We start from the raw sequence: 16,639 nt of genomic DNA, 5'->3' as shown, positions 1-16,639 counted from the left end.
AGCTAGCGTTTAGCTATAAAACCTCCTGGGAAACATTGTGGGAGGTGGATGCAACATAGGGGGCCTTTCCGCACAAGGACCAATGTTGCCAATTGGTTTCACAAAGCAGAAACGCTATTTTAAATAGTGGAATCTCGGTGTTCTGCATATCTGCATTTGTAGTGGAATCCAGTAGCGTTTGATTCGTTCCCCACAGGTTTCTGGTCTCGCAAAAATCGCTAGAAAGGAAGTGATTTTTTCTGTGCTTGTTCCCGCCCCTGGCCGTCAATCAAACAAACAGCCAATGGGTGGTCGTTATCATGCTCTCGAAAAGCCCCTTTCCCTTTAAACACAGGTTTTAAAAAAACACACACACGTTGCAACGAATATGCCTTGATTCTTCCTAACGTAGAAACCCATTTAGCTGGCATGTGAGCTGGCGAGTCATCGTTACCATGCTCCCCCAAGTGAAAAAAAAATCCCCCCCGCACGGGCGCGATTTTCGGCCAAAAATAAAGGGAACTTGCAAACAGGGGGCTGTGTTGTGCTTGGGGACTTAGGGGAGCTTTAAAGCACTTCTGTTGAGGGACTGTAGCCAGAGAAGCCTCGCTGGGTGAATGAAGCCTCACTGGTTCGTTGCTTTCCCCGCTCACCGGAAGTTGGGAGGGGAGAGCCAGGGGAGGGACTTTGTTGCAGCCGCTACATTGAGAACACACAGGTCTTTTTCACAAGTGTTGCAGGTTGTTGGCAGGAGTGTAGCAATTTTCTGAGGGTGAATCCACTCTTCTGGATTCACCGGAAATCGCTACAACAAAGCGATTTTAGCGCTAGTGTTGCAGGACTGTTGCAGATTGTGTGCAACATCATGCGGAATGGCAAATTAGTAGCGTTTACCATTTGTAAGCCTTCTGCTACTTTGAACTCGTGTGGAATGACCCAGGGTATTAACATACCACTACCTCATTTCTTGAACCCTGGAAACATTGATTTTGGACCAGATTACTGCACTTGATTGACTTCTGGAATTCTGAACCTTGGACTGGGACAACTGGGATTATTGTAATCTCCCTCAGCTTTGTTTATTCAAAAGAACTGTAAAGGATGCTGCAACTTGATACCTGTACTTGGCAGGCTACTACAATAACTGTGAATTAATTTAAAGTAGATACACCATTAAGTCATGGCTCCCAAAACAGCAAAGGCTCTGTAGGTTCCAGTTCAGGGCCATAGAAAAAGGGCCCAGCAAGAAACTGCTTCCAAAAAAAAAAAATTCATACGGTGCTTTCTCCAGAAAAATATCACATGCCCTGGACCCAGCTAGTCAGTTCAAAACAGCATAGGGAGAGGCATAACCCTATACTCAGTTGAATGTAAGTAAACTATCGAATTTAGTTGGATTTATGTCTGAGTGATTATTCTTACCATTGAACTATATCTGTGTCTCTGACTCTGTCAGTCTCTGGCTCCCCCTTCTTTATCAAGACTGACATATGAATTGTTTGTTGAGAGATTTTACTGCAAATGCAATGTAATATAAGATTTCTAAAACTCACTTTTCAAGGGAACAGTTATGTAGGCCATCTGTTTCTAATGGGACTTAGTATAATTTATAGAACTAGAAACACTTGTATTTTTATACCTTATTCTTAGAACATAAAGGCCACATGTACCCTCAGTACAAGGTTCATTTACTGAAACACATTTTAGAGCTTTTCATTATGATAAAATAATATTACATGGTTGAAGTTTGAGGCAATAAACAAAAATCATCGAGGAATAAAGATGTGCAGAGAACAAAACATTTACATTACGTTTTGTATTCCTGTAGCAAAATATGTATTCAGCCTTCTTCTGAGATTTCCGTGTTTTTTGTTGTACAGAGATATGGCTTTGGTACACATATGGATACTTATTATTTTGAAATGAGTCAGGATCTGTTTACATCCATCACTCTGTATATTAAATTAAAACCAATGAATTAATAAGAAAAGGTTGCCCATCAAAATGTCAGCTCTTCCATGTCCACAAGCAAAGTTTCTATTTTGTACATCTTAAAGCAGGTCTGATAGAATATAGAATATAACACTAAGCCTTAAGCTCTATTGTTTCTGCATCACTGATATTATCTAAGCATTGGTACAGCTGGTTAGTAGCCTTTATTTTTCAGTAGAATTGAGAAATGGCAGACAAGATACACCTCCAAGGAACTAAAAGACATTGCCAATCATGGAGCAGCATGTTTAGGACACTACAATGTCAGTCAAATAAACAACAACAACAACAACAATCAATGCACACCAGTGTCAGAATAGCTCCTTGATGTCATTATGTCTACACCAATATGCAGAATATAGTAAAGGAAGGAACAAAGGAAACTGAGTTGTTTTTCAGTATAGCAGTGGGCATAAACAACAAAGACAGCTGGGACATGTATCACTGAAGGACCATAAATATGAAATAGGAAGGTGGAGTTAGGGCCTAAGCTGCCTTACTAAATGATGCAGCAGTAGCCATGCTTGTTCAAAATTATCAATAGACCTTGTTTGGTATCTAAATTGTACTTAGTTGCTTGATACAATATTGTGGCAAACAAAGATATCTCTTTTCCCTCTGATTCATCATTCTTTCTTTCAAGTCTAAGTGATTCTTTAGTTCTCCCTCTGAGGCCAGGAGGAAGTTCAAAGTTGTCCTGCCTCTCTTGAAGAGAGGTGGGAAACACTCACCAGGATGTCCTCCTGTCCTCAGAGGAGAAGGACCTTTCTCCATGTGTATCCAGTGGTAGTTCCCTTCAGTGCTTGGACTGAGATGTTTGATTATTATTTCCTAGCAGTCAATGATACAGAGGTCACTGAAGTAAGAAAGCATGCACTGCTTATTTTGGAAGAGAAGATGAATTTTCTACACCTTTCCCCTTCAAGATGATAATTAAGAGATTGCATGCACTGGATGAGGAGGAGGATGTATGGCAATAGACTGGTAGATTATGTTCTGCAATTCAAGATCTTGCCAATTTCTTGGAAATTGCACATGTTTCGTCACAGAATTCTTGTTGTTCCAAGCAACACCTTCTTCTGGAGCTTACCTGGAATTATTTGTAGAATGCCCAGGTGTTTCTTGAGTCTTCCAGGCATTGCTCCATGGACTGCAATGACAAGTGGCACAAGAGTAACTTTCTTTTCAATGAGTTGTTGTAACTCTACTTGTAGGTCATGGTATTTCATTATCATCTTCTGTTCTTTCTTTTCTAATATGCTGATTCCTGGAATTGTAGTGCCAATGATCCAAATCCTGTTTCTCATTTTTTTCCCCTACAATTGTGGGGTATACTGTAGATAAGGGATATCAAACATATGACCCAGGGGCCAGAAGTGGCCTGTTCTGGGCTCTTATCTGGCCTGTGAGCAATTCGTGTAAGGGAGGGAAGGCAGGAGCCTGCAGTAGGGAGCGGGGGGACAAACAGGCACACATGGTGAAGTGTGCATGGTCAAATTTGTGAAGAAATAGAAAGGAAATTGCCACTGGCCTGCACAATAAGGCTGCGGTAAAATAGTGTGGGAAAATGGCAGCAAAGGCCATCTTCATCAAGCTAATAGTGCCCTAACTAGTCCCAGACTTGGCCACTGTGATCTATGTGATAAACACCTCTGGGCTAGATTACTGTAACTTTCTGTATGCAGACGTTCCCTTAACTCTGCTCCAGAAACTACAACTGGTTTAGAATGTAGCTGCCTGAGTCTTCACTAAAACATCTTGGAGGATTCTTTGGCAGCTGCATTGGCTTTTAGTTGAATTCTGGACAAAGTTAATGTGTTGGTATTAACCTTCAAGGTTATATGCGGCCCAGGTCCAGCGTATCTTAGGTATCGTTTGTTTGAGTATGTCTCTCAAAGGGCTTGACACTCAGGCAGTGTCAACAGGCTGGTGATCTCCAGCCCCAAAGAGATCCATCTGGTCTCACCCCTGAACCCAGCTTGGTGGAATGAGCTCCTGAGTGAAATCAGGACCCTGTCAAAGCTCCAGCAATCCCATAGAGCTTGTAAAATCTTTGGTTGAGACCAGCACAACTACTAAGTGCATTGTTCAATATACATCTAATGAGCCTCCCCCAACACACTCCCCACTTTCTGTTACAACACTGGAAATTGCTCCACAAAGCAACTGGGTGAACCTACATCTGTGGCCATTAGGAGTTTGATTTGGTTGTGCAGTCTTTTAATTGTTTTCAATGTAATTTTATGTTGTATTTAATACAATTGTTAGCCACTCCCAGAACACTGGTGGTGGGTGGGATATAAATCTAATAAAGAAAGAGGAGGAGAGGTATGAGGATTAACAAAGCCATTATATAAAGGAGCATAGCCAAGCAGCCAGTGCTGCCACCATCACATCAAATGGTGACAATGAGGTTGGGGGGGGGCAAGAGCAGGCATGCTGAGTGGCAGGGATGATGAAGCCTTGGGGTGAGAGGAGGATAAGGGTCAGCACATGAATTGGGAGGCAACTGGGCTGTGTAGTATGTACTGCTCTGATGGGAAAGACAGCCCTGGTAGCTAGTGGAGGCACAAAAGTGTTTTTAAAAAAAGGTCTCCACTGTCACTGCTGCATGTCTGAACAGCTGTAGAACAAGGAAGTGAAGTAAGAGTTGGGGAAGGTGAGATATGGCAAGCTCCCTTTTCACCCAAACCTCACCTGGACCAGTTCAACTTGGATCACCCTGCTTGATGATTGGGATGGAGCAATGGAAGAGGAAGTATGGCATGCCTGCTCAAGATCCTCAGATGCAAGAGATGGAACATAGCCATGTTCGGCTGCAGAGATTGGGTGTTTTTGTTTTTTGCAGGGGGTGAGGTTGTTGGAAAAAATAATTTTCTTGCAAGGAAGATAACTCATCTCCTAAAAGTGCTATATATACAACAAGTAACTAATTTGTGTGAAAATGTAAGATCTCGCCCCTTCTTTTATCGTATCCGGGAGGGGATGGCTAATCTTACAATCAACCAATCAGTTTATTACCATCATTGATCAGCAGTACAGATATAAACATACAGATTAGATATGCTTCTAGCATAATATTGTAACTTTAAACTTTGAATAAATGTATAAAAGAAATTCAAAGTTCACAGTATTCATAGTTAGACGTTAAATTAACACTTTCAGGTGTTTTCATTACCAGCTTAGTTCTCTATGTCTATCAAATATTGCCTATACAAGTGTTTTTGGTTCCATTTGTCCATGTGAGTTTTCATTGCAATCTTTTTGTAATATTCTTTCATTTCTTAAATAAGTCGGCCTTGAAGCTTCAAACTGAAACTTCTCTTTGCTTTTATTTGCTGTAGTCATTCCGTGCTTGTTTTTCTTCTTCAATTGCTTGTTTAATTTTCAGGAGATCTCTTCCATCCACAGCCCTGCCCGTACTTACATCAAAAAATAGAGTAAGCACCCACAAACCCCTGCCCAATTACAGCTATTGATTTAAAATACAAACATAGGGAGTTTGATTGCTATTGATTTAAAATAAAATACAGCTATTGATTTAAAATACAAACATACATTACAAAGCTCTGTCACCATCCAAATGGCAAGGATATGCAATCCAAGTGACGTTACTATTCTGAGTATGGTACAAAATCAGGGTTATGTGTTGCAGAGGGGGAAATTATGAACACCTGTTACCATTTGTGCTGCAGCCTCAAAAAAAGTCTCAGACTATTGTACTAATGCTAGATATTGATTCAGCGGTATATTGCCTGATTCAGTGCATGTGCATTAGCTTAAAAACATGCCACTTACTAAACCAAAATTACACCTGTTAAACTATTTAAGAGAACAAATTTCTACATGAGGTTGTCTGTCTGGACAGGTGAGTTTGGGTGCATGGTGTACCTCCAGAATTTTGATACTTTTCAAACAAGCACTACTACATTTCAAACACTAGTCTCAGCTGTGACTGAGAAACTTGCTGAAGAGAAACTTGGCTGTGCTCAGGGGTTTGTTCACAAGGTGAAAATACAACAAACTGATGCTTGTACAATGAAAGCTATGGTGGTTACCATTCTCCATCAGACAGGCTGGATCTCAAGAACTAAGAAACTTGTACAGAAGGACATAATTGAAGACACTGATTCATCTTAGTGGGTTTCACCTATAATGATAGTGAAAAAGAAGAATGGAGGCATTCAGTTTTGTGTGGATTTAAGACAACTGAACTAACCCATTGTGATTAACAACCATCCACTTCCACACATAAAAGAAGTACTTGAAATCTCTGGAGCAAAAATGTTTCTGTACCCTTGAGCTGTAGAGCAGTGGTCCCCAACCCCCGGTCCAGGGACCGGGACTGGTCCGTCGATCAGTCGGTACCGGGCTGCGGTTTCCTCCTCGTCCTCCTCCCCGGCTGCTGCCTCGGGGGCTGCCCTGCCACTCTGCTGCTGGCTCACCTTTGGTGCTCTCCAGCAGTCACCATGGCTGGGGCTCCCCCTCAACATGGCACTGCGTAGCTGCTGCAACGGGAAGTTAGGGGCGCCGGCAGGAAAGCAAATTTAGCAGGGTCTCAGGCGGCGATGTCCCTCGGCAAAAGACTACCCCCCCCCAGGCCTCAGTAAAATTGTCAAGCATTGACCAGTCCCCGGTGATAAAAAGGTTGGGGACCACTGCTGTAGAGCACACATCACGAGGTTATACTGCATGGAACAGAGATCTTACAGCATTTATTGCATATTATCGACTATTTTGTTTTAAATGGGTCCCATAAGGATTTGCTTCTGCTTTACTTATGAGATTATTCAGAGATTATTCAGATGATATTACTGCATTTGGAAAAACTCCTGAAGAGCATGAAAATAACCTGCAACCTGTATGAAATGCTTCAGTGCTCAAAGCTGGAAGCTCAGTTTGATTAAATGCAAATTCAGGCAAATAGAACTTTTGTTCTTGGGACATACAGTTTTATTGGCTGGCCTGATACCTGATTCAAACTATGTTGTAATGGTTTAACAAGCACCTACTCCAAGTAATATACAAACCCTTGAGCCTTACCTCATGGTATGCAAAATGTACTGCAAACTACGTTTCTGTGGTGAACTTCAAGTTTGGGCAGGTGTACAAACTAGTTTTGATATTGTGAAAAGATGACAGCTGATTGCTTGTGTCACACCTTTGCCATCACCAGTCACCCCACAGGAGGGTGGTGTAGATGTTGTTGCTCCCCTTACAAGCATACTTCCTGCAGTTACATTAGAGCAATCCCAAAATACTTGATTAGCATGTTTAATTCAGCAAAGCTTGCAGGAATTGTTGACAAAATGGCCGGACAATTTTAAAGGACTCAATCCAGTGTGGTTGCCTTGTGTTAGAATATGTAATGCATTTCCTTTACAGAATGGCTGAATGCCGGGACATATGCCCCAGTTACTTATGCCAGAGGAACTGCAATCCATATTAATACATCTTACTCATGATACAAATCAAAGGATTGTCAGAACCAAACAGCAAGTATGAGATCTGTACTGGGGGCCGGGAAAGGATTACCAAACTGTAGTAACTATTTAAGCCTTTGTTACCTGCCAGTTGAATAAGACAGAAGTGGTACATCCAAGTCCTTCTTCCAAATGCTGGATGGGAAAAGGTAGTAATTGACATTGTGGGACCTTTGACTATTCCGATGAACTGTTGCTGTACTTTCACCCTAATAGACTATTTCAGTAAATGGTCTGAAGTGGCTTTCACATCATAAGGTACAACCATTACATTTCTATCATTTTTAGAAGCACTGGAAATCCTCAAGAAATAATTCCCAACAATGACATTCAGTTACATAGCTAGAATCTGGTGTTTTCCTTGCTGAACAGAATATTATACCGAGATGATCATCTTTGTATTATGCACAAACTAATGGGGAATTTGAGCACTTAAACAAAAGCTTGAAAGAGAGTTTGCAAACAGCTAAATTAAATGTTGCTGTACTTCTCAAATCATAAATCGCTGAAGCACATTTATAGCCCTATGAGGGTTCACAAATGAGAAAGATACACACACACACACACACACACACACACACATATATATATATATATATATATATTGTTGGGGGGGTTACCAAAATTTGTTATTCCTTTGGGAGAGTGGGAAAATAGGGCTTTGTGTAAAGGAGAACACTATAGGGCCATTCTGCACAATGATCAATGTTGCTAAATGTTTACAGTATGCAGAAATGCTATATTTAATAGTGGAAATTGATCATTCCGCATACCTTCAATTCTAGTGGAATATTGAAGTCCCAGTAGTGGTCTATTCATTCCCCACAGGTTTCCGGTCTCGCCGGAATCGCAAAAAAGGAGGTGATATTTTTCTGCACCTCTTCCCGCCCTTGGCCGTCAATCAAACAGAACAGCCAATGAACTGTTGTGTTCATGCTCCTGAAAAGCCCCTTTCTCTTTAAAAACTGTTTTTTTTAAAACCAAAAACACCAGTAGCAACGAGTATTTGTTCATTCGATGTCTCAAGACCTTGTTTGCTGGCGTAGGAACTGATGCTTAATCGTTTACACGCTCTTCAACCAAAAAAAATAAAATCCCCCCCCCATGGGTGCAATTTCTGGCCGAAATTACAGGCAGTGTCAAACAGGGAGCTGTATTGTGCTGGGGAACTTTAAAGACAATTGCAGAAGGGAGCTTTGTTTTACTGTTAAGCACTTCTGAATAGCTTGTGAAGGGACTTCAGCCGGAGAAGCCTCACTTATTCATTGCTTTCGCTGGTTTAAGGGGGGGGGGGAAATGGCGATCGTGTCTCTAGAAGCTCGGGGGCGAGAGCTAGGGAGGGACATTCTTTCTACCGCTATTTTGAAAACGCACATGTCTTTCGCTGATGTGTTACAGCTTGTGCTCAGAAGTGCAGCGTTTTTTAAAGGGGGAATCCACTTTTCTAGATTTCCCTCTAAGCCCTTTTGCGGTTTGTTTATGACATCATGCGGAACGTTAAATTAATAGAATTTACAAAAGGTAAGACTTTGGCTATATTTAAGTTGTGCAGAATGGCCCTATGTCCCCTCTCAAAATCATTGAGAAAATTTGATCTTACACCTACAAACTGTCTTATGGTTGCAGAGATTGGGCCTGAAAGACAGGCTATCAGATCCAACTACCAGAGACTTATGTAATGTTAGAAAGTAGTCTTAATGATTAGTATATCTTTATTATCTTCATCTGTCTGTTGATGGGGACAAATGTGTATCTAGAGATAGGAAGAGATAGTCATTGGTTGTATCATTAGATTAGATTAACAGGTTTTATAAAAATGAGAGCTATAAATATGAGAAGGGGAAATAGTGGTTTCTTAGATGTAGTAATGGCTATTAACAACAGAGGTTGCTGGGAGATGTAATATTGGAAGAAAGAAAAACAAAGTACAAGGATGGAACTTTAGCCTACTAAAATGCCTTACTGAATGATGCAACAGTTATTATGCTTGTTTTAAGATTTGCAAAAGTATTTGTTTGTGTCTAGACTTCAGTCTCTACATAGCTGTATTAAAGAAGCTGAAATACTGAATCTTATTGTACTTACACTGAATCTTAATTCTACTCAGTTGCTTGATACAACAGAAACATAGCATTATTTAATTCATGAATGACTTGTCCAGTTATTGGTCATTCCCGGCACCAGAGAAGCGTGCCTGGCCTCGACAAGGGCCAGAGCGTTTTCGGTCCTGGCCCTGACCTGGTGGAATGAGCTCCCGGAGGAGCTGTGGACCCTGTGGGAGCTGTCAGCGTTCCGCAGGGCCTGCAAAACATAGCTCTTCCGCCAGGTCGTGGGATGAGGCTGGGCCGCACAGATGATCTGGCCCCCCTTAAAGCAGCAGTAGCGAAGTCTATCTGGCATGCTCTATCCTCCCCCCTCCCTATAGTGAGATTACTGAGGGAAATGTAGATGTGAGTTGAGTTTTTACCGCATCTTGTTTACTAGGTGGGGAATGATGTATGATGTGTTTTTATGCTTTATTATATGGTTTTAGTGGGGTTTTATATTTTGTAACTCACCTCAGGCCTCCGGGGAGAGTCAAGCGATAAATCTAATAAATAAATAAATAAATAAATAAATAAATAAATAAATAAATAAATAGGAGCATTATAACTGCTACTCTCCTTGGAGGGGGCCACAGATAGGCAGCTTGGCTCCCTTCATGCAAACACAAGAAAAGACACAGGGACTTTCTTAATGAATAAGCCTGTGTAGCTAACTGAGAATAGGGAAGTGCAATGAAAAGTTTCCCCAGACAAGGACTCAGGTTCTAGATGGAAGAGAATGCATCATGAAAATTGGTTTTGTTTTGTTTGGCAATGCATTCAAGACACACTCTGTAAATAAATAGCAAACTGCACATTCACAGATGGCCAAATCCAGAAACTGGAACTATGGATAAAACAGATATTTCTACAATCCTGAGAAAAGCCCCAGGGTTGCAGAAAGATATCAAATATTCTTTTAAATACAATAGAGATTGGTTAAATGTATCCCTTGTGCAAGCTCCGGGTCATGTCTGACCCTTGGGGTGACACCCTCTAGCATTTTCATGGCAGACTCAATACGGGGTGGTTTGCCAGTGCCTTCCCCAGTCATTACCGTTTACCCCCCAGCAAGCTGGGTACTCATTTTACCGACCTCGGAAGGATGGAAGGCTGAGTCAACCTTGAGCCGGCTGCTGGGATTGAACTCCCAGCCTCATGGGCAAAGCTTTCAGATGGCTGCCTTACCACTCTGCACCACAAGAGGCTCTTAGAGATTGGTTAAACCTCCCCAAAATAATAGAAACTGCACTTTTTAAGGAACAAATGCTTTTGATGGATGTTGCCAATCATTCATAGCAGTATTGCCATGTTTCAAGTCTTGGATTCAGTGAGGCAATGGAGGGGACAGGGCCCTTCCAAGGCTGTTTTGAATTTTGAGGGAAGATTTCATTAAACCAGACCTGGCAGCAACTACTGAGTGACTTGCTCACCCAAGCCTAGCTTCTTGCTACTCGTCCCACCATGAAAGCCTGTGTGGCGCAGTGGTTAAATATTCATATTTGGATCTGAGAGACCCAATATCAAATTTACTCTGCCATGGGATCTTGCTGGTGACCTTGGGCCAACTATATCTTTTCAACCTAACCTACCATATATGGTTGTTGCGAAGATAAAATAGAAGAGATATAAGCTGGTTTGGGTAATGCGTTCTCTCTCTCTCTCTCTTTCTTTCTCTGTCTCTGTCTCTGTCTCTGTCTCTGTCTCTCTGTCTCTATCTATCTGTCTGTCTGTCTGTCTGTCTGTCTATCTATCTAATGTATTTAAAATAATGTCTTACAGGGCGATCTTCCTTTCAGGTAAACTTGCCAGGTTCTATTTCAGCATCTTTAATACAGCTTTGTAGAAACTAAAGTCTAGACACAAACAAATCAAAACTTTTCTCTCATGTATCTTCAAAAATTGTTAAAGTCAATTTTGTTTTAAATGTTTTAAAAATCATTACAAGAAATAAATGTGTCTCCCTATTTAGTTCTGGATTGACTCCTCAGTCAAGTTGGAAAATATAATTAAGTGCTGAATGTTTGTGGAATTATAGCTGTTTAGAATTTCATGATTTCCTAACTACAGCCGTATTTAGAACAGGGTAAAGAAAGACACATATCTGCTCTGTTTCAGATATAACTTCATAATTGCAATATGAAGGGCTTCCTAGTGCTTTTGTTGAGTCCATTGAAACCTACTAATAGGTTTAGGTACTTGAAGGATTAACTGTGATGATTTATACTGTTGCTGCAAATGTGCTGCCCTTTAAGGAACCTTTTTGTTTAGGATTATTAACTAGAGCTGGGTACAAACCAAAAAACGTGGCTCAGTTCGGGGTCTGTGGTAGTCGGCAGGCCAAACCCCAACCTGGCCCATTATGCACGGGAGGAATAACGCCCATTCGGGGTCGAATGGCAGCGACTAAAATCACCGATAACGCACGGTGCCGGCTGCAACCGGCCGCAGCTTCGGTGCATGCCGCCAAAAAAGCCACGTTAGCGAAACGCGGAAGAAAGCGCAGCTTCCGGGTGACCGGGGCGCAACCAGAAGCGGCACCGGGATCACCATGTGCATAATTGGTTACTCTGGGTTTTGCCGCCATCATGCCCCATCCCGTGTATAACCGGTGTGCTTCGCGTCTTCCCCCTCCACGTTTTCCATGTGCCCCGAAATCGCCGTTTCGGCGGCCGTGCATAATGGGCCCAAGACAGAACCAGTCTGGCAAGTTACAATGAGCTGCAGCCAGAAGAAAGGGAGATTACCCAGAAAAGAACTTCCCTCTTCCCTTTTTCCTGACCACAGTGAATTGTAGCCAGGAGAAAGGGGGGAGCTTGCCAACAAAAGGGCTTCATTTAGTGCTCTGGGATTGCCCCCTGCCACTTCAGAGATGGGAGAGCAAAACTAGAGGGGTAAACATGGTGATGAAGTGCCTCTCAGAGGGCATTGCACCCCCTCTTTTCTGCTGTCTTAGTTGTCACAGGCTTCCTCACACAGCCCAAGGATAGCACGAGAGAGCCGGAGACAGCTGAGCCCACAGAGAGAGACCAAACAGCCCCCAAGGTCTGAACCAAACATGCTGAAGTTCGGTAAATGTTCAGGGAGTGCACTTTCCCCAGACATCACTTCCCAAGCCTTGAATTGGCCCAAGTTGGGGCGGAATTTTGGCTCGTGAGCCAGTTTGTGCCTATCTCTACTTATCAACATATATCTTCATGAATGTAGGATTTGTACATGTGTATGTATGAAAATCCTGTAGACATTGCTTTCATAATGCCCCTTGATTTTGAGGTGTCTGTTGTGAGAAGGGTGAATAAATGGTTGTTCTGAATCTGGGAGCCTGATCGTATCAGTATAACATTTCTCTTGTATTTTGTCTCTGCTACTTCATCATTTGCCCCGGATACTTACCGTATTTGCCGGCGTATAAGACGGCTTTTTCCCTCTCAAAAACATGCCTCCAAGTGGGGGGGCCGTCTTATACGCCGGGTGCACTTCAGTCTGGATGCGGCGGCGGGCGGCGGGCGGCGGGCGGCTCCCCCCCGACACTGAGCTCGCGGTGGTGGCGGGCGGCGGCAGCTCTCCCCCACTGGGCTCACAGTGGCGGCGAGCAGCGAGCGGCGGCGAACGGCTCCCCCCCACTGGGCGAGCAGCGGCGGCGAGCAGCGGCGGCGGTAGCTCCCCCCCCACTGGGCAAGCGGCGGCGGCGAGCGGCGGCAGCTCTCCCCCACTGGGCTCACAGCGGCGGCGAGCGGTGGCGAGCAGCAGCCACTGGGCTCACGGCAGGCTGCGGGCGGCGGGCGGCGGGCAGCGCCAGCTCCCCCTCACTGGGCTCACAGCGGCGGCGAGCGGCGGCAGCTCCCCTCCCCACTGGGCTCACGGCGGCGGCAAACTCCATATTTTGAGTGAAAATGTTGGGGGGTCGTCTTATACGCCCAGTCGCCTTATACGCCGGCAAATACGGTATATTAGCCAATATAATTTTAAGAGATAGGCCAGTTTCCCTTGTCACTTTTCTTTTTCCCATACTGAAAACATACTTCATCACACTGTGAGTTTTTAATTCAGAAAACTAAACTTGATAAGCAGCTATGGGAATTCTTTTTTCTAACTTCCTAGACCTCAAACTTCTACCTTCATTTTAGAGGCTTCCAAAATCATTAATACAAGAGGCTAAGAGTTGACATTTTAATATATTCCTTTGTTGTTATTTTTTTTTCTCTTCTGGCCTGGGGCTTCAGAAATGTGTGAGTTAAAAAACCCTAATAAGATGATTTAAGAAAAAAATGATATTCTGTTTTTATAATGGACTTGAGGGGGGAAATATTTGGATTGCAATCTAGTTACATCAGTGATAATGAGGAGCAGAATCTCATTCTGACAGTTCTGCCTTTTAGTTGATATTGAAATTGCTTTTCCCATCTGTGTCTGTGTACATTTGGGAATGACAGCATTGGTAGTTTTGTAAGACAAATAATAGCATGTCTGGAAATAGAACTTTGTTTGCTTTGAAAAAGTGAGCAAACATGATGGAAGGTGCATTTGTCATTTGCTATTTAACATGGTTTCATGTACTCTAGACTTTTTTTGCATTAAACATCCCTAACCATACAGCTAAACTATCGCAAACTTTATTTTTGCAGATGTAAAATATGTAAAAGAAGAGGATGCAAATCGGAAAACATTCACTGTCAGCAGCACAATGAATTTCAAAGCAGATCGGAGTGATGATGGGGCAGTTGTAAGTTGCAGAGTAGACCATGAATCATTGAACTCCACACCTCAGATAGCAATGCAAGTTCTAGAAATACACTGTAAGTAATATGTGCATGGATTATATCTGCTATCATGTACAAGACTGCTTTGGGTTATTAAAAGTTTTCTTAATTATTTGAATTTTTGAAAAGAAAAGTAGTTTTTGAAAAAAAAATACACCCAGTTTGCAGGCGTGTATCCAATTTTATTATTTATTTTTTAGAAAAAGCTTTAAAATTTAGCACTTTCCCATATGAGGGGGTCCATTGAACAAAAATTATATTAAAATATAAGACTGCTCATCTCAGAATTAACATTATAATTTGGACTCATTCCTATTTCTACATATAAATGTGTCAGATTTCATAATTCTAATTTGTCTGGAAAAATATTTTATTAGGATAATGTACTGTGAGAATGATACATTTCCACTTTGAAGTATCTTGAAGAGGTTAACTGGATTAAAAGGCTATTACTATTTTGTTTACCTAGCAACTCATAGATAAAATGATGTATAAGTTTGTTGGTCAAAATCCCCCTCGAGATTCTATAGTGTGACAATAGCCAGAGTATGAGGGAAAGACAAGTAGAAGCAATTTAGAGGGAAAAAGCTTGTAGTTTTTAGCAGGTGTTAGGTATGAAAATTTATACCCAGGGTGGGAGGGAATTTAACAGTTATTAACTTGCATCTCCAGCAGCAATGTTTTATCTAGTATAACCCTTGGGCTAGGCGTGGCCAAACTGTGGCTCTCCAGATGTCCATGGATTACAGCTTCCATGAGCCTCTATCATGCTGTCCTAGGCTCTTGACTGTCAGCATGAGACAGCTGAATATCATCAAAAATGGGAAACACAAAGTCCTTCCTTGACAGAGATACAAATGATTACTCCTAAAGGCTTTAAATAGTGTTGAATAACCTGGGGGGTAAGAAAGTGCCCTATGAAGCCCCAGAAGGCCCATTATGCACGGGGGGAATAGCGCACATTCGGGGTGGAATGGCGGTGACTAAAATCACCAATAACGCATGGTGCCGGCTGCAGCCGGCTGCAGATTCGGTTCATGCCGCCAAAAAAGTTGCGTTAGCAAAACACAGAAGAAAGTGCAGATTCCGGGTGACCGGGGTGCAACCAGAAGCGGTGCTGGGATCGACGCGTGCATAATCGGTTACTCTGGGTTTTGCCGCCGTCGCGTCTCGTGCATAAGTGGTTTGCTTCACTTCTTCCCCCTCCGCGTTTTCCATGTGACCCGAAATCACCGTTTCGGCGGCCGTGCATAATGGGCCTAAGTCAGCTCCCATACTGAAGATAGCTGAACTTTAACAGCAGCCTTTTAGTCCAATCTATGAGTAATGATTTAAACCAGTTCAAGGCATTCTACCTTCAAATACTTTGATGGGATAACATGATTATCATAAAAACAGATAGTACATGATAGAGGTCACACTGTGAACTTAGTCCTCTGCATTAAGTCCTTGAAGGGAAGTCTCTTTGGGGGAGCTGGAGATTTAACTTGTCCCATGGTCTGATCATGGTCTACCCAAGGCTTGTGTGAATATGACTTTGGTATGCCACTTAAGGCCACCTATATAATCCTTTATTCTGCTTATTTATAGGCTTTCCATAGATTACATACATTTCTTTGTATTTTCTTATCCATATTAAACAAAGGAAGTGTTCAAAACACTATTAAAGGGGAAAAAAGCCTGGAGAATTGAGACTTTAATTATGTACACATAGAGGGACACACCCTCCTTATCCAGCTCATTTAAATAATTCCTGCTCAGTATGTTCACTTGAATTTTCTCAGTTGTAGAGATACATAAGGATATCAGGTAAAAAAATAGTTAAAATTCAAAAATGAAATTTGTTTCTGTTCATTATTCTAATATGCTGCTTTTTGGTTTAGCAAAGGAATGAGGAGGAAGGGAAGAGATGCAGAAGATAATGGCAGGTGACTGGAGGCTTTAGATGTTTTCCATCGATCAATTACTGTGTGGATGAGGCTCAGTTCGGGGCTGGCATGATAGGTTAGGCCAGATGAGGAAGAGGGATAACAGGAACTGACAGTTGTTTCTCTCCATCTCCCCTGGCATCTCAGGTGTTCTTTGTTATTCATTTGAAGTATTAGAGATGTCAGGTGCACTGGAATTCTGTGCTGCATCTTCTCAGGTTTGTGTATGAGCACCCAACTTCTTGATGAGATGACAGGAAGAGATTGGCAGGGACTCCAGCCAGCATTCACAGAGAGAAGAGGGTGTGAATTATGAATATAAAGTTGTAATAACAAAAATAATGATTTTTAAAACATGTAACAAAATGTAGTTTAACTTTCATCAATATAGAACAGTGGTCCCCAACCTTTTT

At 42.2% G+C, this 16,639-nt stretch overlaps 1 protein-coding gene across 3 annotated transcripts in view; it reads left to right on the top strand.

The window, feature by feature from the left end:
- The window catches only part of CADM2 (cell adhesion molecule 2), a 522,633-nt gene that overhangs the window by 354,279 nt on the left and 151,715 nt on the right, over positions 1-16,639 (top strand). For all 3 annotated transcript variants that reach the window (XM_077342354.1, XM_077342352.1, XM_077342353.1), the window contains one exon: positions 14,164-14,334. In XM_077342354.1, coding sequence (XP_077198469.1) covers positions 14,164-14,334 — 171 coding nt within the window. The remainder of the gene's footprint in view (positions 1-14,163; positions 14,335-16,639) is intronic.

This window comes from Paroedura picta, chromosome 6 (assembly GCF_049243985.1).
Source record: "Paroedura picta isolate Pp20150507F chromosome 6, Ppicta_v3.0, whole genome shotgun sequence".
NCBI classification, from domain to species: Eukaryota; Metazoa; Chordata; class Lepidosauria; order Squamata; family Gekkonidae; genus Paroedura; species Paroedura picta.
The sequence above is the reverse complement of the archived record's forward strand: the minus strand, read 5'-3'. Positions and strand labels throughout refer to the sequence as shown.